Below are 23,274 nucleotides of genomic sequence, written 5' to 3'. Positions count from 1 at the left end.
GGCAGTGAAGAGCTGCTGGCGGCAGGGAGGAGCCAGCCGTGACAATCCTCACTTGGGATCCCTGGCTGGGCTAGTGGCTATGGGGGCCCGTGGCCCAGCTGCAGCGGAAGGTGACCTGAAGGAAATGCCTCGGCCTCAAGCTAGGAAGGGCCTGGGCCAGACAATGACCCACCGCGCAGTGTCCCAGTTCCCTGCCCCCCACCTGCGGGGCACTGGCTCGGCTGTGCCGCAGGTTCCCTTTCCCCTGATCTGTAGGGACAGGAATTGGGAGATCCGCGTGACATGAGGGGTTTTCAGAGACTGTCTCCCAAGCACCAGAGAGTGTTAGCAGTGCATTCGCCTCCCCTTCTCCGTGTCCCTGAAACCCTCATCCAGGACAAACCATTCTTCTGCCCACGCTTCTGTAAACCCCCCTCACCGCTCTACCTGGCTTCCGTCTGCTCCTCTCCAGTCTGGCCCAAATGCAGCCACCAAACTCACCGCCCGCTCCCGTGGCTCTGCCCACACCAACTTGTGCCTTCCAGTCCCTTCCCTGGCTCTGCAGCTCCTCCTGCAGCAGCTTCCAGCCCCCGCGCCTCCCCTCCAGCTCTGCACAGCCCTGCCCTGCCTAGCTCGAGCTCTGTGTTAATTCTGCACCAGTCGCCCTGCTGCCCGAGCACCCCCATCTCATCCCGTCTGCCCCTGCCTGGCTCGGGCCCACGCTGCACCAGTTCACTCCTCCGCGCCCCCTCTGCTGCCCAAGGCAACCAGCACCTCCTGGCTTTGTCCCATGCTGCTCCCTGCACTGCAATGGGCCAGCCCCTGTGCCCCTCCGAACTTCCCTCCCTCCCCTCCCTCAAACCACCAAAGAGCTCAGCGTGGTTTGAATAGAGAGCTACGTTTGGATTGTAATTTCTCCCAGTGGCTTCAGGCCTCCATAATCCCCAGGCAGCCAGTGAGTGACGTCCTGAGGCCCCAGGGCTGGCAGGGATCCCTAGGGCCAGAGGGGAGGGCTATAGAAGCAGACACATGACACACCTGCCTTCAGGTGCTTTGGGTGGATGTTCCGGATTGCATGGGTGGGTCCCTTTAAGATGTTCAGGTTGTGTATTTCCAGGGTGAGAACTGGGGCTGACAGGGCCAGCAGGCCGGCGAGGAGCAGGAGACGAGGGCACCGGGCAGCTGCAAAAGGGAAGAGCCGGTGAGAGGAGACGCTAGGAACCGGCCCCGTTGGGACAGAGACTCCCAGGAGGGGGGCGGGTGCTGAGGAGTTTGGGACTCGCCCTGGAGAAATGTTCCCGCCCCACAGAGACACTCCTGTGCCATGGAAATAACCGGGCAGGGAAGGGCGGGAGAGTGGGTGAGAGAAAGGGAAAATGGAGATTGGGGCTGGGGGGGCACTGAGAGCCCTGGGAAGGCCTGAAGGGTGGGTAATGAGAGCCCCACGGACAGGGGGGTGGGGGGTATGGCCACAGAGCCGCAGGGAGGGGAACCCTGAGGTGTGGGGGCTGGGTGGGTACTGGGAGTTCCTCCTGAAGGGACGGGGGTTGGCCAAGGTCACTCAGCCCCGGGGTGTGGGAGGGGGACAGGCTGAGGACACTCAGAGCCCCAGGAAGTGTGGGGGGGGGGCTGAGGGGAGGGACTGGCCAGGGGCACTCAGAGCTCGGGGGAGGGGCTGTCCGGGGGGGGGCACTCACAGCCCCAGGAGGTGGGTGGGGGAGGGGCACACAGGATTTCAGGAATTCCCTGGCAGTGAAGAGCTGCTGGCGGCAGGGAGGAGCCAGCCGTGACAATCCTCACTTGGGATCCCTGGCTGGGCTAGTGGCTATGGGGGCCCGTGGCCCAGCTGCAGCGGAAGGTGACCTGAAGGAAATGCCTCGGCCTCAAGCTAGGAAGGGCCTGGGCCAGACAATGACCCACCGCGCAGTGTCCCAGTTCCCTGCCCCCCACCTGCGGGGCACGGCCCCTCCTCTGTAGGGAGGTTGGCATGTACCTTAGTGCTGCTTACTCCATCCCCAAAGGCCTCTCCCAGCCAGTCTCTGGGAACCCCTGCCGTTCAGTACGCACATTACCCTGCTGTGACATACCGGGGGGGGGAACCCCTCGGGGATGGGGGGGCTGTCACACAGCTGGGCAATTTAACCCAGCTGGACTGGGGTGACTGTCTCCCTGGAGCTGGGGTCTCAGCCCAGGTGTCTCTCTGCCCTTCCCCCCAGTTGCCCTCGGGCAAGGTGGGAGTGCCCCACGTTGCGTTCCAACCCCACATTCACACCCACAAGTGCTGGTGGGTTCCAATCCCAGCTGAACACGCCCACCCGGCCCTAGTGCGGAGCAGAATGGCCCAGCGCTGCCCCACAGACCCTCTGGCTCTCTGAGCCCACTCTTACCAATCACCGCAGCACGTCTGGCCCAGGCTGAACGCTGCTGCTCTGTGCAGAGAGGCTGGCACTTCTCACTCCTGCGTACGAGGGGCAGGTGCTGCTACCGACTGCTCCCCCATAACCCCGCCCTGCTGCGCTCTGGGGATGCTGCCCTGCTGTGGAGCTTTCAGGTGTCTTGAACTGGAATTTGTTTGGAGAGAAACTGCTAAGGAGCCTTATCAGCCCCGAGCAGAGAGTACCTGGGAGCCTGCCTGGGTCAGGCGGGTCTGGTACAGCCTCCCCCAGATAAGGCTCTTCCCTGGACCTGACACCCATTGGAATCTGGAACGATTCCCTCCGAGGTAACACACGGGGCAGCCAGGGCAGGGCAGGGCACGGCCTGCTCCCCGGGAGCGTTAGGGCTTTCAGGAGTCAGAGGTGTCAGCGGAGCAGGTTGTACGTTAAAGCAGCGAAGGCAGTTGGGGGGCAGAGGAATTGGGTGCTTTGCCATTGCACTTGATCAGCTCAATTTGAAAATTCTTTCAAAGGAAATCCAGATGTATACATCTGACTGGGGTACATGTACACACATACACACGCACACTCACATGTGCACACACTCATGTGCACATACACGTACACACATACGCACATGTACACATACACATATATACAGACGTACACATACACGCACATACGCTGTCCCTGGAGCGCCCCAGGATGCGACTGATGGGGTGGCTGGCTATTATGGAGGCAGAAGGGGGTTGGGAGAAAATAATCAAGAAGAACTTTTGCTGAAAATGCAAACCTAAGCTGGAAATCTGTGCAGGGCTGGGCTCAGATCTTTTGAGCTGCTCTTATTAAAAGTGGTCCTGTACTTCCTGGTTTGCGTCGGACCCAGGCAGGAGACTGGGCTGCTGTCAGCTGTAGAAGCCATTGGAATGAGCCAGGTCGGAATGAGCCAGGCCCTCAGAGCCTTCTGCCACCAATCGCCCCAGCAGTCACTGATCCACACCAAACCACGTCCTTCCAGTCAGGCAGTTTCATATGCACACGTCAAACCCTTGGTTTGCCACTCAGACACCACGGTGATGGGCACAGTAAGGACCGAGAGACGCTAAACAGGCAGACAGACAAGGAACTAGTGGCCCTGCCTACAGGTGTGTGTGTGCTGCAAACGGATGAACACCAGTTGCTGGCTGAAGGCACAACCTTAATTCCCACATCTCCTGTCTGTCAGCTATCGTTCGCTAGGCAGCCTGAGCTCCGATTTCTAACGCAGCGTTTTGCTCTGGCCTAGTGTGGTTCTCATGTCCGGGGGCGCCTTGGCCCCTGGTATCAGGAGCGGTGCAAAGGAGGCTGCTTTTCAAAGGTCCTTAAGTAGGGTTGTGAACTTTCTACTTGCACAAAACCAAATGCCCTTGACCCAACCCCTTTCATGCCCTTCCTCAAGGCCCCACCCGCACTCACTCCAGCCCAGCCCACCTCCCTCAGTCGCTCGCTCTCACACCCTCACTCACTTTCACTGGGCTGGGGCTGGGGGTTGGAGTGCAGGGAGGGGTGAGGGCTCCGGTGGGGATGCGGGCTCTGGGATTGGGCTGGAGATTAGGGGTTTGGGGTGCCAGAGGGGGATCCGGGCTGGGGCAGAGGGTTGGGGTGCGGACTCTGGGAGGGAGTTTGGGTGCGGGAGGGGGCTCAGGGTTGGGGTAGAGGATTGGGGTGCAGGTGGGGGTGTGGGCTCTGGGAGGGATTAGGGTACAGGAGGGGGTTCCGACCTGGGGCAGGGGGTTGGGGTGCCGGGTGTGAGGTCTGGGAGGGAATTTGGGTGTGGAAGGGGGTTCCGACCTGGGGCAGGGTTTCTGGGTGCGAGCTCCGGCCAGGCGGCGCTTACCTAAGCTAGGGTTACCATTCGTCCGGATTTACCCGGACATGTCCTCCTTTTTGTTCTAAAAATAGCGTCCGGGGGGAATTTGTAAAGCACTCACAATGTCCGGGATGTCCCCCCTCCCCCGGCAGAGCAGAGCGAGTGGCTGGGAGGGCTGCAGGAAAGTCCCGGCCTGGACTCCGGAGCAGCTTCCTCCTCCCTGCATTCTGAGCCGGCAGCAGCTCCTCCTCCTGCAGCCCGGTCCCGCAGCCCTGTGCAGGGCCAGGGACCGGGTTTTGTTGTGCTGGGGAGCTCAGCCATGTGTCCGGCTGGCACAGAGCCCAACACCCTGTTCTGAGCAGCAGGGTAAGGGGGCCAGGGGGCAGGAAGGTTCTGGAGGTGGCAGTCAAGAAACGGGGGGGGGGGACTTTTGGGGGGGAGTGGAGAAAGTTTTGGGCAGTCAGGGTACAGGTAGGGGGTAGGGTCCTGGGGGGCAGTTGGGGGGGGGTCTTAGGAGGGGGCAGTTAGGGGACAAGGAGTGGGGGGGTGGGGGGCTGGGAGTTCTGGGGGGGAGCTGTCAGGGGGCAGGAGTGGGGAGAGGGATCGGAGCAGTCAGGGGACAAGGAGTGGGGGGGTAGGGGGCTGGGAGTTCTGGGGGGGAGCTGTCAGGGGGCAGGAGTGGGGAGAGGGATCGGAGCAGTCAGGGGACAGGGAGCAGAGTGGTTTAGATGGGTTGGGAGTTCTGGGGGGGGCTGTCAGGGGGTGGGAAGTGGTTGGATGGGGCGTGGGAGTCCCAGGGGTCTGTCTGGGGGTGGGGGTGTGGATAAGGGTTGGGGCAGTCAGGGGACAAGAGGCAAGGAGGCTTAGATAGGGAGTGGAGTCCTGGGGGGCAGTTAGGGGCAGGGGTCCCAGGAGGGGGCAGTCAGGGGACAAGGAACGGGGGGAGGGTTGGGGGTTCTGGGGGGGCGGGAAGTGGGAGGGGCAGGGGCGGGGCTAGGGCGGGGCTCCTCCTGTCCTCTTTTTTGCTTGTTGAAATATGGTAACCCTAGTACAGTTGGGGGTGCTGGAGGGGGTACCTGTGGCAGGGGTACTCACTGGAGGTGGGGGGCTGTGTCACTCCCTGTCATGGTGGCAGGGCAGCTAGCACAAGCTCAGGATTCAATGCCAGTCATCAGTCAGCCCCTCCCTGTGTAGATAAATCTCTGATAATTTTCATATGACTTTACATTGTGCCTCTTCATATAACCTTGTCGTGGGTCTACCCATGTGTGACCTCTGTTTTCATGAAACTTTGTATCAAAGCCTCATATAGAAACTTTGCATTGAACCTTGGTATAATGTTATAGCCCCTAAGGATAGAATAAGATAGAAGAAAAATGTCTTTTTGCTAGCAGTAGAACAAGATCTCCCCCCCACACACACACACTCTTAATCAATTGCCCTGTTGAATGTGAATGAGGAAGGAATGGAAGACAGCACCTCCAGAGAGCTGCAACCCTTGGAGAGGGGATGGAAGCCAGACCCAAGGACAATAAAATGTGCCAAGTGGGCTCATTAAAGAAGAGCAGACATACTGACAGCCTCAGGGGTTAGAAGCAAGCACCTTCTTTTGGAAACACCCTCTTTGCAGCATTGGGACAACACCCAGAAGGAAGCAGCACAAAGGACCAATGGACACAGACACAGATTTTGAATCTGGTATAGATTTGCATGAGAGGGAAGCTGCTATAAATGTGAGGTGTCTTGCAGAGGACCCCAGGTCTCGTCTTGTCAACATGGGAGCATCGATCCGGATTGGCAGAAGCCCAGCTCCAACCCCTCCCTCATCTAACTCACCTGGTCAGTGAAGTTAAGGGGAGCAAGTAATTGGTAACATCAACAAGACAAGAGTATGCTTATGTGTGTGTATGTGAGTGTGTGAGTGTAATATATATCATATGCATATAATACAGTGTTAATTAATACATGTATTACCAATAAATGTGGCATTTTGCCTTATTCTCCCTCAAAAGATCCTGTGCAGTACTTTAAGTACAACACCTGCAGGACCCCCTCCCCAGGGCTGGGAACTATAGCCGAGGTGGGTGGGATCTGGCAGCAGTTGCTTGCAGGGGAATGGACCAATCAGCTGCAAATGTAGGGGAGGAACCAATCAGGAAGCAGACCAATTGGGGCTCTTTCTGAGCAGGGCTTGTCTGCTCTGCAAACCCCCTGGAGGTTGCCTGTTATTTGAAAAATCCACCTGGACAGAGGAAGGAGGCTCAAAAAAGAGGCTTTGTCCAGGAAAACCCAGATGTATGTTAAGCTGATTCTCACCAGACCCTTTGGGGACAAATCTTTGATCCCAAGCAGACTCCATTTTTCATAAAGAAACTTTCTTTCCGTAGAATATTGCCCACTATGCCGTAGACCATGATGAACAGTATCTTTGGTTTTGCACACTTTACCCAGCCCGCCTTTATGTCTTTTTTAATAACTGTAACTTATCATTTAAGGCACAATGACCTGTTAACGCTTAAAATGAGTACTTCACTTTTCCTTTCCTGACTGCAGAGTGTAGTATTAGCTTGGATTTTGGAGCACACATCATAGAACCTTCGTCCTTTTGGTTCCTTAGTCTGTAGTTCTTGTCACTCCTTCGCAAGTTCCTTCATGACTTTCAGATTCCAGCCTATTTAAGGGTATTTTAATCTCCACCTCCTCATTTTTTAGAGCATGTTTTGTTGCTTTGTCAGTCATCTCATCGCCGGGTATTCCAATATGTGCTGGAATCCATGCTATTTGTTATACAGACCGCTGCCTAAATTGTTTCCGGAGTGAGGAACATTATTTCATTTATGATGTCATTTCTGCTTTCCGAAGTCCCTGTTCCAATTGTCATTTTGCCTGACAAGGAATCAGATAAAATTACAGCTCTGGCCAGCATAGGCGGCAGGTATAAAAGGCCAGGGGATGCTAAGCCTTCCGTGGCACAGCCGCTGTGAACCTGCCGCTGGACACCTGGGCCGTGGTGGCCCCGCCAGCATTCTACCTCTTCCCCTCCCTGCTCCTCCCCTTCCCCAAGGCCCCCACCTCCCATCCCTGGCCGAGTCCCTCCTCTCCTCCAGCCCCCTGCGCCCATGAGACACACCCCCCCATTGCTCCTTGTGTCCCTGCAGGTGGTGGGGGCCTCGCGGGGGACGGGTGAGGAGAGGAGGAACGCAGTGAGCGGTGGTGGAGAGGGACTGAGTGGGGAGGGGGCCGAGCAGGGGCAGGGCCTGGGGTGGAGCGGGGACAGGGAGTAGGTGGAGTATGAACCGGGCTGCGAGCAGAAGAGGTGGGACAGGGAGCTAGCCTCCCCCAGGGGAAGCTTCACCAGCCACCCATGCCGGCCAGTTGCACATCTCTTACCCAGCTTAGTGCCAACAATATCCTGATTAGATCACCCGTCGGAACGGTCACAGGAGCCGGTTTAGATTTCTGGATTCCAAGGCTAGGAACACAGAAGGCTGTTCCCACTTACCCGTGATGTCATTGTTGGATCCGTCTCTATAGACTTGGCAAAGCTCAGCCCTGAACTGAGCCACATTCTCACCTTTTATTCTCCCTCCAGGCTTGGCATTGACTGACGGTGCAGCGGGGAGGGTCTAGCTGGGCCCACAGACTCTCTTTAACCCCTTCTCTGCTGGTGTGGGGGTCTCTCTCTGTGCCATCGCAGGCAGTAAGTGGGTTATGGTCAGTTTCAGATATCACAGGCCTCCCTTAAATAAGGACCTGGAACTTTTTACACCTATAGACTATGAGAAAAGCCTCCTTCTCTGGCCAAGGGGATAAGGAGGAACAGGGAGTGAGACCACAGTTCCAGCATGGCTGGCCCCCCCCACTTCTACCCAGGTTCCTGCGGAGGCCCCCAAATTGGCCAGGGCGCCTGGGCATGGGCCCCATTAATCCACCATTGGCTTGGAGCTTCTGGTCATGTTCTTCTACAGCTCAAAATGTCACCTATGTAAATCTTGGTACCCTCTACACCATCCAAAATGTGTTGCATTTTCCAGTGAAACATTGTGGGTGCTGAGCACAGCCCAATCTGCACAGTCTGTCTCCCAGAAAGAGTGTGAATGTGCACAGACATCGGGTCTGTTTTCCACCTGGCAGAACCCTGCTGATGCATCCTGTGTATAAAAATATCTGGCATCGTTCACCTCCACAAAGACATCTCTGCTTTGTAGGTAGTAGGAAAAGTTCCCTTTTTATGTATTGATTTAATTCTTTAATTGATTTAATCCTGCATAAGCCAAGGGTTCTGTCTTGCCTACAGTCACCAGTATGTGATTAGTCCTGCCACGAGTGCCGGGAACTGGACTAGATGACCTCTCGAGGTCCCTTCCAGTCCTATGAGTCTATGATTCTATGTGTATCTACTCCTGGTTCTTCTGTTTGATCTATGTTTCCCAGAGCAATGAGCGGCCCATCTCCTCTCTTAGCCTTTGCCTTAGGGTGATGGGAATTTTTCCAGGGATGTGAATTGTAGGGCAGTTGGGCTCTGTCATAAACATACAGATAAGGGTAGCATAAAATCCCTCCTTACCTGTAAGGGGTTAAGAAGCTCAAATAACCTGGTTGGCACCTGACCAAAAGGACCAATAAGGTGAGACGATACTTTCAAATCTGTGGGGGAAGGTTTTTGTACTCATTTTAAGCGTTAACAGGTCATTGTGCCTTAAATGATAAGTTACAGTTATTAAAAAAGACATAAAGGCAGGCTGGGTAAAGTGTGCAAAACCAAAGAAACTGTTCAACCAGGTTATCTGAGCTTCTTAACCCTTTACAGGTAAAGGAGGGATTTTATGCTACCCATAGCTGTATGTTTATGACAGGCTCTTTCAGCTTTATTGTGTACCCTATCCCCTGGAAGATGTCCTCAAACTCTTCCTCAATTGTTTTGGTCCCCTGCCCCTCCAGTGAGAACCCTCAGGGCTTGCCATGCTCCTAACCCAATGGTTCTCAGCTGGCAGCCCGCGGGCCACTTGCAGCCCAATCATCACCGAGCTGCGGCCCATTTAATATCCTCAGGGCCATACAAGTAGTATTGGATGCGGCCCACAAAGGTAAATAGGTTGAGAACCACTGTTCTACCTCAACAGCGCACGCTCTTTTCCCTGGCACTATTACTAATTGGATCCTTTCCAGTTTGTTTTTTACCCATACAGCCATAGGAGCTGAGTTTTACTTTTTCCCAGGAGTGCTCCATGCCTGCTCCACCCTGAGGTCCTGTCCCCATTCCACTCCTCCCTCAAAGGCCCTGCCCCCATTCCACCCCTGAGGCCCCGCCCTCACGCCACCTCTTCCCAGCCCTGCTCCGCCCCCTCCCCCGAGGCCCCTGCCTGCCTGCTACTCGCTGCTGTCTGCCCTCCCACAAGTCTCTCTCCGAGCTGCCAAACAGCTGTTTGGCGGTGTCTCCAATCAGCTGTGGCTGGTGGGTGCTGAGCACTCACTGTTTTTTTCCTGTAGGTGCTCCATCCCCGAAGCACCCACGGAGTCGGCACTTATGCATACATCCAGTTTGCATGCTCTCTTAGTGGGGATAAGCTCAGCTTGGTAAGCCCTGAGTTGTACCTGTTTATCTTCTACTGTCCGGGGGCTTTTCTGTCAGTGCTAGTATCACTGTTTCTGAAACTACAGTGGCTCGTACACCTGCATCGAACTTAAAATTAACAAATGTCCCATTTGCTTTCAGGGTGACAGTCCCGTCATCTTCTGCTGCAATGCGGTTCACTGCTCCTGTGAAGAATTCCTCTGCACTAGTGGTACAGTGGCTGTTCTCTATGTCCATGCTGTGCACATGCTACTCCTGCTTGCAAACTTTTGTAAACTGATATAATCTATTGCCATTCTTGCCTCCTTTCCCATAGGCCGGGCATTGTCTTGGCTTGTTCTGGTTGTCACACTGCGTGCAGCTCCATGCACCGGTCTTCTGGACTCTGACTTTGACCTCCACATGTCTCTCTCTGGTTCTGGTCTCTTTTCCTGTAGTATTTTGGATTCTCTGTCACATCCACAGTGTCAGAGCACACTCCACCTTCCATAAGCTTCATTCTGCACTGCCTCCTTTCTGTTGCTTGCGAAGGATTCATGCTGGGTGTTCCAGTACTGTCTCTCTGAGTTTTTTGTCTTAGATCCCAGTCATGATCTGGTTCTCTCATCAGGGACTCTATTAGCCCCCCATGGGCAGTGGGTATCGCAGGCCAGGGGAGGCTGAGCCTCACCAAACAGCCAGGCATGGCCCCACCCACGCTCCGCACCAAGGCCCCCTTCTGCTTCCCTCTCTTCCCAAGCTCTTCTTCCCCAAAATGGGTGGAGGCGGGGGCAGCGGCTTGGGCTAGGACAGGCCGGCCAGCAGCCTGGGACTCGGTGCTGGGGGGTGGGGGAAAGGGGTGGAGGAGGGGCAGGGCCTCAGGCACAAGAACTGGGGCTAGGGGGCTAACTTCCCCAAACGGGTGGTTCATGCGCCGCTTATGTAGCCCCCTCAAAATTACCAGATTGACTGGTCAGCCTCAGATCAGCCACAAGCTCTTCTATAGTTTCACCTTCTTTTTTGAATGCTCAGATTAAAAGCTTCTCTCTCCTATGGTTCATTTTTTGGGGGAGTGCCTCCCACCTCAAATTTCTATCAAGTGTCTGATAATCAGCCTCCTCTGCATGCGCCTGTCAAACATATCAAAGAGGCACCTGTCAAACACATCAAGTGCTTCAGGACCTGCTATTGGCATTCACAGTTATCACATTTCCCCTCCCCCCCTTTAAATCAAGAGAGATTCACTGGTTAATTCTCTAGACGGAACAATTTCTGCCTTTGAAATTAACAAACTGCCTCCCTCAGGCCTGTGATCTCTGTTCATTTGTCCCCCTGTCGGTCTGTCTCTAAAGGACGTGACCCTGGAGCCAGACACAGCTCACCCCAGCCCAATGGCTCGGGGAGATTGGACATTTACTCCTGCGTACTGGGCTTTGACAGCTACCTGTCAGGGAGACGTTAGTGGGAGGTGGAGGTGGCAGTGGCAGGTGCAAGGGGCTGGCTCTGGACGTTACCAGGGAGTCTGCCATCAGGAAGGGCTGGTTCAGTTTCAGTTACAAGCAAGGGCCAGGACAGGGCAATCAATGTGTAGTGGAGCCAGCTAGACTTGCCCCAGAGACCTGGCAAGATCAGAGTGTATCTGGACTCCGAAGTTGGGACCATGTACTTCTATGGCACTGACCTCATGGCTCCCATCCATGCGTTCACTGCCTCCCTTATGGGGAAGAGCTGTCAGTTCCTCTGGGTCTGGTTTGTAGGGACCTCCCTTAGGCTGTGTCCCTGAGCTTTGCCCTCTCCCAGCCAGATCTCTGCACATGCAAACCTGCCGATGCATCATAGGATCAGAGGCAACTATCTGGATTGAGGGACAGCCCTTTTTCAATGCACATTGTGCCATCAATGGGCAGATGGCTGTGTTTGCTTAGCTACGAAACCTTATGGGAAGGTTGTTTTCACACTGCGGGAATGGAAATAAACCTGCTTTTAATGAAATAGAACATTGGAAACAAGTTCTATTGCATGCAACTGTACCATCCCTCCCAATCCAGATCATCAGCAAGAGTCAGACACCCAGCTACGTGAGGTTCAGATGCCTGGTTCCCAGGGGGTGAGATCTCCAGGACTGGTCAGACTACCAGTTTTTCTCTCTTTTTCTTTTTTTCCTGTCATTTTTCCAAAGCTGGAGAAGTTTTGAAAAGTTACAGAATGGAAAAAGGAAAAAACTAATTTCTAGATATTATGTTATTATTTATGTCTTTGTATTGGGGTCGTGCCTGGGAACCCCAGTCATGGACTAGGACTCCACTGGACTAGGTTCTGGCCAAACACAGAACAAAAAGACCGTCCCTGCCCCACAGAGCTAACGATCTAAATAGAAACAAAGAAAGCTCCATGGATGCATTTGTTCCTTGCATTCAGTGGCAAGAGAGGAAACAATAGGGAAGAAAAAAAACCCCAAACTCTGAAATTTCCATAGTCCAGAAATCGAAATGAAAATTTCAGTTCAAGACAAAACGAAAAATGCATCAGATTGAAATTCCCCATTGAGGAACCTAGCTGAAAAAACCACTTTCCTGCCTCTCCAAATGATGGTTTGGATGAACTCCCGTTTTCCGGTGGGTGGGAAAAGGGTTTGGTTGGACCATTCCCAGCAGCAAGACTCGGGGTGCTGTTGTCTATTATCTGCGTTGTGTCAGCAGCTGAGAGCTCAGCCACTGGGCGAGACCACACAGGGGCTGAGCAAGTAGCAGAGAGAAGAGCTTTGTGCAGTGACAGAAGCTCTGATGTGGTTCCACACTAACTCACAGACACGGACATGGGTGGGTGTGTTTACGGTGGGAGGGATTCTCCTGATTATAGGCATGAGCCCACAGCTGGAAACCAGCCCTTGGGCTAGCCCCATGCCTCCATCACCCTCCCACAGTAAACCCAGCAAGGGTCAGGTGCTGCTGGTGTAACTCGTGGGCAGAACATCTAAGGCTGAGTTACACACAGACCTGCATCAAACAACCTGTTTATTCCCGCCCCACCCAACCCCCATCTGTGGGACCTCTCTCAGCTCAGGTCAGCAGCATCGTAGATCATGTTGAATGAGGAGGGTGGAAAGAAAAAGTAGTTACCCTATGTCACAGGTTAATTGGCAGCTGGCTTAAAACGAACAAAAGGAAGTATTTCTTCACACAACACACAGCTAACCTGTGGAACTCTTTGCCAGAGGATGTTGTGAAGCCCAAGACTATAACAGGGTTCAGAAAAGAACTAGATAAGTTCATGGAGAATAGGTCCATCAATGGCTATTAGCCAGGATGGGCAGGGCTGGTGTCCATACCCGTGTTTCCAGAAGCTGGGAATGGGTGACAGGGGATGGATCACTTGATGATCACCTGTTCTGTTCATTCCCTCTGGGGGACCTGGCATTGGCCACTGTTGGAAGACAGAAGAACAGGAGGACTTGTGGCACCTTAGAGACTAACAAATTTATTAGAGCATAAGCTTTCGTGGACTACAGCCCACTTCTTCGGATGCATATAGAATGGAACATATATTGAGGAGATATATATACACACATACAGAGAGCATAAACAGGTGGGAGTTGTCTTACCACCTCTGAGAGGCCAATTAATTAAGAGAAAAAAAACTTTTGAAGTGATAATCAAGCTAGCCTAGTACAGACAGACAGTTAGATAACAAGTGTGAGAATACTAACAAGGGGAGACAGATTCAATGTCTGTAATGGCTCAGCCATTCCCAGTCCTTATTCAAACCGGAGTTGATTGTGTCTAGTTTGCATATCAATTCTAGCTCAGCAGTTTCTCGTTGGAGTCTGTTTTTTTTCTCTTAATTAATTGGCCTCTCAGAGGTGGTAAGACAACTCCCACCTGTTTATGCTCTCTGTATGTGTGTATATATATCTCCTCAATATATGTTCCATTCTATATGCATCCGAAGAAGTGGGCTGTAGTCCACGAAAGCTTATGCTCTAATAAATTTGTTAGTCTCTAAGGTGCCACAAGTCCTCCTGTTCTTCTTTTTGCGGATACAGACTAACACGGCTGCTACTCTGAAACCTTTCATTATGCAAGGCACTGCATTTAGCCGTATGGAGTGGAAATCCATCAACCTCATGAAAAAACTCGTACAGATACAGACAGACATCATCTTCCTTTCCAAATGCAAGCAGATGGATATCATACCAAAAGGACTAAAGGTAAAAAATCCATTACAATCTACATATCACACAGACTATGCTGAGAGACTGTGTCACACACTCTCAAAGAAACTGCGAAATCACCTGATCAGCATCCTATACAGCAAACAGGGAAAGATTAAGAATGAGCTCTCAGAACTGGATACTCTCATAAGAAACCAATCTTCCACACAAACTTCCTCATGGATAGACTTTACAAAAACTAGACAAGCCATTTACAAGACAAACTTTGCCTCTCTACAAAGGAAAAAGGACACTAAACTATCTAAACTGCTACATGCCACAAGCAGCCACAACAGCAGTTCCCTTAACCCACCCAGCAATATTGTTAATCTTTCCAGCTATACTCTTAGCCCAGCAGAAGAGTCTGTCCTATCTCGGGGCCTCTCCTTTTGTCCCTCCAGACCCATGAATATGATACAGTTCTGCGGTGACCTAGAATCCTACTTTCGACGTCTCCGACTCAAAGAATATTTCCAACATACCTCTGAACAGCATACTAACCCACAGAATCCTCCCTACCAGCACTACAAAAAAAAGGATTCTGCGTGGACTCCTCCGGACGGTCGAAACAACAGACTGGATTTCTACATAGAGTGCTTCCGTCGACGTGCAAAGGCTGAAATTGTGGAAAAGCAACATCACTTGCCACATAACCTCAGCCATGCAGAACACAACGCCATCTACAGCCTCAGAAACAACCCTGACATCATAATCAAAAAGGCTGACAAAGGAGGTGCTGTCGTCATCATGAATAAATTGGAATATGACCAAGAGGCTGCTAGACAGCTCTCTAACACCACATTCTACAGGCCATTATCCTCTGATCCCACTGAGGATTACCTAAAGAAACTACACCATCTGCTAAAAAAACTCCCTGACAAAGCACAGGAACAAATCCGTACAGACACATGCCTAGAACCCCGACCAGGGGTATTCTATTTGCTACCCAAGATCCATAAACCTGGATATCCTGGACGCCCCATCATCTCAGGCATTGGCACCCTAACATCAGGCTTGTCTGGTTATGTAGACTCTCTCCTCAGACCCTACGCTACCAGCACTCCCAGCTATCTTCGAGACACCACTGACTTCCTGAGGAAACTACAATCCATCGGTGATCTTCCAGAAAACACCATCCTGGCCACTATGGACGTAGAAGCCCTCTACACCAATATTCCACACAAAGATGGACTACAAGCTATAAGGAACAGTATCCCTGATAATGTCACAGCTAACCTGGTGGCTGAACTTTGTGGTTTTGTCCTCACCCACAACTATTTCACATTTGGGGACAATATATACCTTCAAGTCAGCGGCACTGCTATGGGTACCCGCATGGCCCCACAATATGCCAACATTTTTATGGCTGACTTAGAACAACGCTTCCTTAGCTCTCGTCCCCTAACGCCCCTACTCTACTTGCGCTACATTGATGACATCTTCATCATCTGGACCCATGGAAAAGAAGCCCTTGAGGAATTTCACCATGATTTCAATAATTTCCATCCCACCATCAACCTCAGCCTAGATCAATCCACACAAGCGGTCCATTTCCTGGACACTACTGTGCTAATAAGCGATGGTCACATAAATACCACCCTATACCGGAAACCTACTGACCGCTACACTTACCTACATGCCTCCAGCTTCCATCCAGGACACACCACACGATCCATTGTCTACAGCCAAGCTCTAAGATATAACCGCATTTGCTCCAATCCCTCGGATAGAGACAAGCACCTACAAGATCTCTATCAAGCATTCTTAAAACTACAATACCCACCTGCTGAAGTGAAAAAACAGATTGACAGAGCCAGACGAGTACCCAGAAGTCACCTCCTACAAGACAGGCCCAACAAAGAAAATAACAGAACACCACTAGCTGTCACCTTCAGCCCCCAACTAAAACCTCTCCAGCGCATCATCAGAGATCTACAACCTATCCTGAAAGATGATCCTTTACTCTCACAGATCTTGGGAGACAGACCTGTCCTCGCTTACAGACAACCCCCCAACCTAAAGCAAATACTCACCAGCAACCACACATCACTGAACAAAACCACTAACCCAGGAACCTATCCTTGTAACAAACCCCGATGTCAACTCTGTCCACATATCTATTCCAGTGACATCATCATAGGACCTAATCACATCAGCCATACCATCAAGGGCTCGTTCACCTGCACATCTACCAATGTGATATATGCCATCATGTGCCAGCAATGCCCCTCTGCCATGTACATTGGCCAAACCGGACAGTCTCTACGCAAAAGAATTAATGGACACAAATCTGACATCAGGAATCAAAATACTCAAAAACCAGTGGGAGAACACTTTAACCTGTCTGGTCATTCAGTAACAGACCTGCGGGTGGCTATATTACAACAGAAAAACTTCAAAAACAGACTCCAACGAGAAACTGCTGAGCTAGAATTGATATGCAAACTAGACACAATCAACTCCGGTTTGAATAAGGACTGGGAATGGCTGAGCCATTACAGACATTGAATCTGTCTCCCCTTGTTAGTATTCTCACACTTGTTATCTAACTGTCTGTCTGTACTAGGCTAGCTTGATTATCACTTCAAAAGTTTTTTTTCTCTTAATTAATTGGCCTCTCAGAGGTGGTAAGACAACTCCCACCTGTTTATGCTCTCTGTATGTGTGTATATATATCTCCTCAATATATGTTCCATTCTATATGCATCCGAAGAAGTGGGCTGTAGTCCACGAAAGCTTATGCTCTAATAAATTTGTTAGTCTCTAAGGTGCCACAAGTCCTCCTGTTCTTCTTTTTGCGGATACAGACTAACACGGCTGCTACTCTGAAACCTGTTGGAAGACAGGATACTGGGCTAGATGGACTTTTGGTCTGACCCAGTATGGCCGTTCTTATGTTCTTACAAGGGTGGGGGAGGTAAGAGCGATGCAGTGCATCACCCAGATGTCTCTGGCAGAGCCAGGAACGGACCCACATCTTCAGGTTCCCAGCCAAGTGCCCTTTCCACCAGGCCAGCAATCTCCTCACTCCAGCTGGCCCCTGAATCTGGCACTGGGGCGCTGTTAGACCCTGACCGCACTGGTGCCAGGCGTTACTGCCCCAGAGCCCTCTGCTGCACACATTCTTTGCATCTCCTTTCATGGAGCCTTTTCCAACAGGCCCAATTTGACATTTCCCGCCTAAGTCTTCCAGGCAGGGCCAGCGATTGCAAACATTGGGCAAGATCCCCAGCTGGTGGGAATCAGCCGTATCTCCATTGGAGTCAATGGGGCCAGATCCCCTGCTGGTGTCAATGGGCCATAGCTCCATTGAAGTCAATGGGGCCAGATTCCCAGCCATTGATGCCGGCTTCCTCCGGGCATGGGGATTGCTCAACCCCCCACTTTGCCCAAGGTCCCGCCCCCCACCCGTCCCCTTCCCTCAAACCCTCACCCTAGTCCTGCCTCTTCCCACCCTGCCTCTTTCCTGCCTTTTCCCACCTAGTTCCACCCCCCCCCGAGCATGCCCCGTCCCTGCTCCTCCCCCTTCCTCCTAGACCCTCCCGCTCGCGGTGAAACAGCTGATCATGGTGGGTGGGAGGCGCTGGGAGGGAGAGGGAGGAGTTGATCGGCGGGGCCACTGGTGGGTGGGAGGTGCTGGGAGTGAGAGGGGAGCTGGCTGCCAGTGGGTGCCGATGGAGTCGGTGCCTATACCCCCAGCTGGTATCTATTGGAGTCAATGGGGCCAGATCCCGAGTTGGAGTCAATGGGCTGTAGCTCCATTGGAGTCATGGTGCCAGACCCCCCAGCTGGTGTAAGTTTACCAGAGCCCAATTTCTATTGATTAGGCCAGATCCTCAGCAGGTGTAAATCAGTGTTGCTCCACTGGAATGAATGCCAGTTTACACCAATTGATGATCTGGGCCAGTAGTTTCTGCTCTGTAAAAATGTATTATTTGTTGCTAAGGACAAAGTGACTGAATGGTTCAAGGTAATACAGTAATAAACATACCGACCTGATTCTCCACTCGTTCACCCCTGTGTAAATCAGGAGTAACCCCATTGGAGTCACTGGGGCTGGTTCCCTTCCATTTATACTGTGTAGCTTTCGCTGGGCCTGCGTAGCTATTTTCCAGCATAGTGATTCTCGGTCCAAAACTGCCCATGTCACCTGAAGCAAAGTCCCTGAAGTCTTCGTGCCCTCTGTACCTTGGGGGTAACCATCGCTCCCTGCCTCAGAGGGGGCGGTGAAGGTGAACTCATCAATGCATGTGAGATGTTCAGATACCACAGTAATGGGAGCCAGATAAGCGCTGAGAGGTCCATCTGTGATGACCAAAACCCAGGAGCCTGATTCCCAGCTCCCACCCCACTCCCTGCTGTAACCAACTAGATCCCACTCCCTTCCTAGAGCAGGAATAGAACCCAGGAGTCCTGGCTCCTAGTCTGGTGCCTCCGCATACAGAGGCACAAGCCCCAGCCCGGGTGCCTGCCCTGGGCTGCATTCTGCTCAGCTGGCTCGTTATCTCAACACAGGAGATTAGCTCTCTCCTGGCAGGGTTGCCATGTCCCGAGCGTGATTAGAGGTGACCTGTGACTGGGACGAAAGTCCGCCCTCCTTGTTCTGTTGCACTTTGAGTTGTTTTCCAGGCAACCAGAAGCCCCCTTGGAGAGAAGAGGACTGAACCCAGCAGGGTGGGAAATTGCCTGGTCTGCAGCCCCAAACCATATTCTAGCTGCCCAGCACTGCTGAGGGCTCGGCCAGGCATCCAGCCTCGTCTCGGCAGGCGCTTCAAGGGCTGGGAACATGATGGGGATTTGATAAGCAGCCCCCAGAGGATCTGTACGGGCCAGGAGGGGTCAGACGGCAGCTGGGCCTGAGCAGGTAGGAAGGAAGGAGTGCTGGGGCCTTTCAGGTGTAACAAGCAGGCACAATGCCAGCCAAAATCAATGGGGGTTATTAGCGATTTGTAGGGGGGAACATTGTGGGTTAGTGGATAGGGCACTAGACTGGGAAGCAGGACTCCTGCGGTCCATCCCTGGTTTGGGGAGTGGAGTGTGGCTGAGTGGTTAGAGCAGGGGAGTTGGGAACCAGGACTCCTGAACTCATCCCTGGTTTGGGGAAGGGAGTGGGGTCAAGCAGGTTAGAGCAGAGGGGCTAGGAGTCAGGTCTCCTGTGTGATCATGGCTAGTCTATCTATGCCTCAGTTTCTCCTCCATAAAATGGGGATAGTGGTCCCTCCCCTTGTAGGGGGGTTGTGGGGATTATTTAAAGTTGGCTAAGGGGGCTCGGATAGTCCGGCAATGAGGGTGGGGTGGCTCAGAGACATGCCTACAAGTACAGTAGAAAGGACACTCCCATTTGGTGTGGAGGGACAGAGAGTGGAAGTTATCTCTGGCATACTCTTTTTCCAGGGCAGAGATTCTCCTAGAACAGGGGTGGGAAAACTTTTTGGCCCGAGGTCCACATCTGGGTGGGGAAATTGCATGCGGGGCCATGAATGTAGGGCTGGGGCAGGGGGTTGGGGTGTGGGAGGGAGTGCGGGGTGTAGGAGGGGGGTGCGGTGTGGTGTACAGGAAGGGGCTCAAGGCAAGGGGTTGGGGTGCTGAAGGGGTGTAGGGCATACAAGGGGGCTCAGGGCAGGGGGTTGGGGTGCATGAGGGGGGGCTCAGAGCAGGGGGTTGGGGTGCAGGGTGTGGGAGGGAACTCAGGGGAGGGGGTTGGGGTGAAGGGGGAGTGTGGGGTGTGACAGGGGGCTCAGGGCAGGGGGTTGGGGTGCAGGGTGCAGGAAGGGTTCGGGGTGCAGGCTCCAGCCCGGTGCCGCTTACCTGGCGTGGCTCCGGGGTGGCAGCGGTGTGCAGCGGGGCTAAGACAGACTCCCTGCCTGCCCTGGCCCCACGCCGCTCCCGGAAGCGGACGGCACCACATCCCTACGGCCCTGGAGGAGTGGGGGCAGAGGGCTCCGTGCACTGCCCTCGCCTGCAGGTACCTCCCCCAAAGCTCCCATTGGCCGTGGTTCCAGTTCCCGGCCAATGGGAGCTGCAGGGTGCGGTTCCTGCAGGCAAGGGCAGCGCACGGAGCCCTCTGCCCTCCCCCCCTTCCCCAGGAGCCGCAGGCACAGGACCCGCAGAGCCACGGAGGTGGCAATCCCGCGGGCCGGATCCAAAGCCCTGATGAACCGGATCCGGCCTGCGGGCCGTAGTTTGTCCACCCCTGTCCTAGAAGGATCCACTCCGGACAGCAGCTTTCCCCCTGGTTGGTCACAGCAGATCCATATTCCCCGTTGGCTGCTCACATCCTAGCCGTCCTCATGGGCTACGATTCCTTGCTGGGTTACCCCAAGATGAAGGTCTACAGAGAAAAAGGTAACTGCTCCCGCATGGTTCCCAGGGCATCAAAGAACCAGACACCTGTGGGTGCCGGTGCAACTTCACAGGGCGCTACACACCAGCTAGCCATACCGCTGAGATACCCCATCCTCCCATCCACTCCTGGGAAATGGAAGGTTCCCACTGGCCTTTGCTACCCTTTAGTACCCACTATACAGTATAGACGCTCTTTCCCACCCCTCACCCTCTGCTCCCCCTAGTGCCTATTGTACGGTATAGCTGCCCGTTCCTCACCCCTCACCCTCTGCTGCCCCTAGTGCCCATTATGCAGTTTAGCCACCCCTTCCCGAGCTCCACCCTCTGCTGTCCTCTTCCCGTTATACATTGTAGCTGCCCCCTCCTACCTCTAACACTCTGAGACCTGGGGATACCAGTCCTCTCCCAAGTCTCTGATTGTAAATTTAAAATTTTCTATTGAGAATCTCTGCCCAGGGCCCTCTGTCCTTTAGTTATTTCCCAGAGCCTGAGAAAGAGGAATGGAGGAGCTCTTGCCTGAGCAACTGCAATAGCATTTTCTGCTCCTATGTATAAGCTTAGGCTCTCACCTGCTGGGTTGTCTCTCTCCACAGAGGATGTCACTCTGGACCCAGATACAGCTCACCCCAATCTGGCCCTTTCCAAGGACCGGAGAAGTGTGACAGCCACAAAGACAAAGCTAGCTCTGGCCAACAACCCAGGGAGATTCGACATTTACTCCTGCGTGCTCGGCTCCGACGGCTACGAGTCAGGGACGCATTACTGGGACGTGGAGGTGGCTGGCACAGGGGGCTGGGCTCTGGGAATCACCAGGGAGTCTGCCAGCAGGAAGGGATGGTTCATGTTCAGTCCCAAGCAAGGCACGTGGGCCATCCAGCTCTCCAGGGGCCAGTACCGGGAAGTCACTGCGGAATGGAGCCCGCTGGACCCGCCCCAGAACCCTGGCAAGATCAGAGTGTATCTGGACTATGAAGGAGGGGTTGTGTGCTTCTACGATGCTGATACCATGGCCCCCCTCCACGCCTTCACCTCCTCCTTTTCTGGGAAGATCTACCCGTTCTTCTGGGTCTGGTCTGTAGGGACCTCCCTTAGACTGTGTCCCCCACAACCCTCCAATAACTGAGGGCACAGTCTAGAGGCTGCTGCCATTTCTGAGGACATCAATGGATGTTGGATCATGTTTTGTCTCAGCCAGAGATTGAAGCATGAACACCCTGATGCATCTGGATTTTAGCCCATGAGGCAGCATCTCCCTTAAACACCTCTTCGCTGCCTGCCACGCTGCCCCTTGTGCATGGCAAATGCTCCCTAATAAAACCCAAGCAGCTACTACCTTCTCCTCCCCCAGGTCCCTCCTTAATGGTCACCTCTGCCATGATGCCTCCAGAACTCAGCCTGGTGATCAGGGCTAGACAAGTGATCTGCTGTGAATATGACTTTCTCATCTTTCCTATCTTGCTCTACCTTTACCTCTAATTGAAAAGAAATATACCCTGTGTAGCTAGGTAAGGTGGTCCAATTCTTCCCCGTACTGTGAGAGAAATGAGAATTCTGGTTTAGCATGTGTGTTAATTGTTTTGTGTAAGAGGGAATTAATATAGATGTCAGTGCAGCTCTCTCCTTCTAGGTGTATAGGGTATAAACTGGTGATGAATTCACTGAGGCTGGAAATTAGAAGGAGCTTTCTAATGTAACCTTTTTTCTAGTTAACGTGAATTTTGTGCTGTGGTATTACAGCACCGTGGGTTTGACTTTGGCGGCTACAGTTTCAAGCTTAACAGTGTGAAAGTCGCCTCTGCTATTTGCTTTAGAGATAGAATCTTTATGAACACATGAAGATCAAGCATAGTGACCACACATACATTCACAAGTACAAGGTCTCGTCTGTTTTACAAGTTTTATTAAAGTTATGATTACCTGAGTATATAGAAATTCTATACAGACCTATGCACAAGTTACAAATATAGTTATACTCACATCCTCCTAGATAGTGTTAGGATCTGTTGTATCTCTCATGACTTGATCATCAGTAGAGGGATGGTTCCTGCTGGGGTTCCCATAGGGAACTCCATTTTTCTAATCTAGGCGCCCGCTTTATAATTTGATTCTGACTATAACTTATTCTAGGCATGTCCATAAAAGTGTTAACCCTCTTTTCTCTTATTGGTCTGCTGTCTCCTTGAAACTTAAGGGACCCCGATTTTCTATAGGATAAGTTCCCTTTGTTCTCATTAGCATTGACACACAACCTGTATCCTGTGGTTAAGATACATGTCAGAGACAGATTTGCCTTTACAGTATTGTTATGATCTAATATTAATCTTCTGGGTAATTTTTCGCATTACCACCACTTGGTACCTCTTTTCCCATAATCTTAGGGCATTGGGTTATTTCTCGGTCATTGGTTTATGTCATCATTTCTTGTCTTCAAGGCCTAAAATATCTAAACTGAAATTTTGCAGGCCTCAGCCTACAGATTCTTGCATTTCAGCTTGTCTTACTTATGTCTAATGCATTATTCTTTTATATACTAATTAATCTTATACTTTTATAACCCTACAAATTAACTCTAATTAACATACAATGAATATATAACATGTTGATAAATGAAAATAAACTAAAATCATTGGATACACTAACCATCAGAAGAGTGAGGTTTTGGAACAGCTTCCCAACAGGAATCATGGGGGCAAACAATCTATTTGAGGATGAATGAAAAGTTTGTGAACAAGATAATATATGGGGATGCCTGCAAATGGACCATCACCTAGGAGGTCCCTTCCAGTCCTATGTTCCTAGGTGAAAAGAAACAAAGACAAACCATGAGCTTTAACACATTGGGTGCCCCCCTAATTTTCTTGCTTGAGGCAAGGATGTGACAGCCTGTCATGGGATAATTTCCAGAGTGTTGAGACAATATGTGTGTGTGTGTGAGAGAGCAGAGCTGCTGGGTAGGCCACTA

The 23,274-nt window shown here is 52.3% G+C and overlaps 1 protein-coding gene and 1 long non-coding RNA gene across 3 annotated transcripts; one reads left to right on the top strand and one right to left on the bottom strand.

Moving 5' to 3' along the window:
* Nucleotides 1-197: 197 nt before the first annotated feature.
* On the bottom strand, nucleotides 198-19,908 carry LOC135974474 (uncharacterized). Of its 2 annotated transcripts, none has more exons than XR_010591733.1 (4): nucleotides 19,776-19,908; nucleotides 2,367-2,540; nucleotides 1,018-1,161; nucleotides 198-249 (listed from the first exon to the last, which is right to left on the bottom strand). It is a non-coding gene; the product is annotated as an uncharacterized LOC135974474 (long non-coding RNA). The 2 variants fall into 2 exon arrangements; XR_010591734.1 differs by lacking the exon at nucleotides 19,776-19,908 and adding an exon at nucleotides 4,231-4,622.
* On the top strand, nucleotides 18,556-22,951 carry LOC101944724 (zinc-binding protein A33-like). Its single transcript, XM_005314080.4, has 3 exons — nucleotides 18,556-18,831; nucleotides 20,150-20,312; nucleotides 20,906-22,951. Exons 2-3 carry the CDS (start codon nucleotides 20,258-20,260, stop codon nucleotides 21,433-21,435), a joined length of 585 nt encoding a protein of 194 aa, XP_005314137.2. The 5' UTR covers nucleotides 18,556-18,831; nucleotides 20,150-20,257; the 3' UTR covers nucleotides 21,436-22,951.
* The last annotated feature ends 323 nt before the right edge of the window (nucleotides 22,952-23,274 follow it).

The sequence above is a fragment of the Chrysemys picta genome, chromosome 12 (assembly GCF_011386835.1).
Source record: "Chrysemys picta bellii isolate R12L10 chromosome 12, ASM1138683v2, whole genome shotgun sequence".
NCBI classification, from domain to species: Eukaryota; Metazoa; Chordata; order Testudines; family Emydidae; genus Chrysemys; species Chrysemys picta.
Note: the sequence above shows the minus strand (reverse complement) of the source record. Positions and strands in the feature narration are given on the sequence as shown.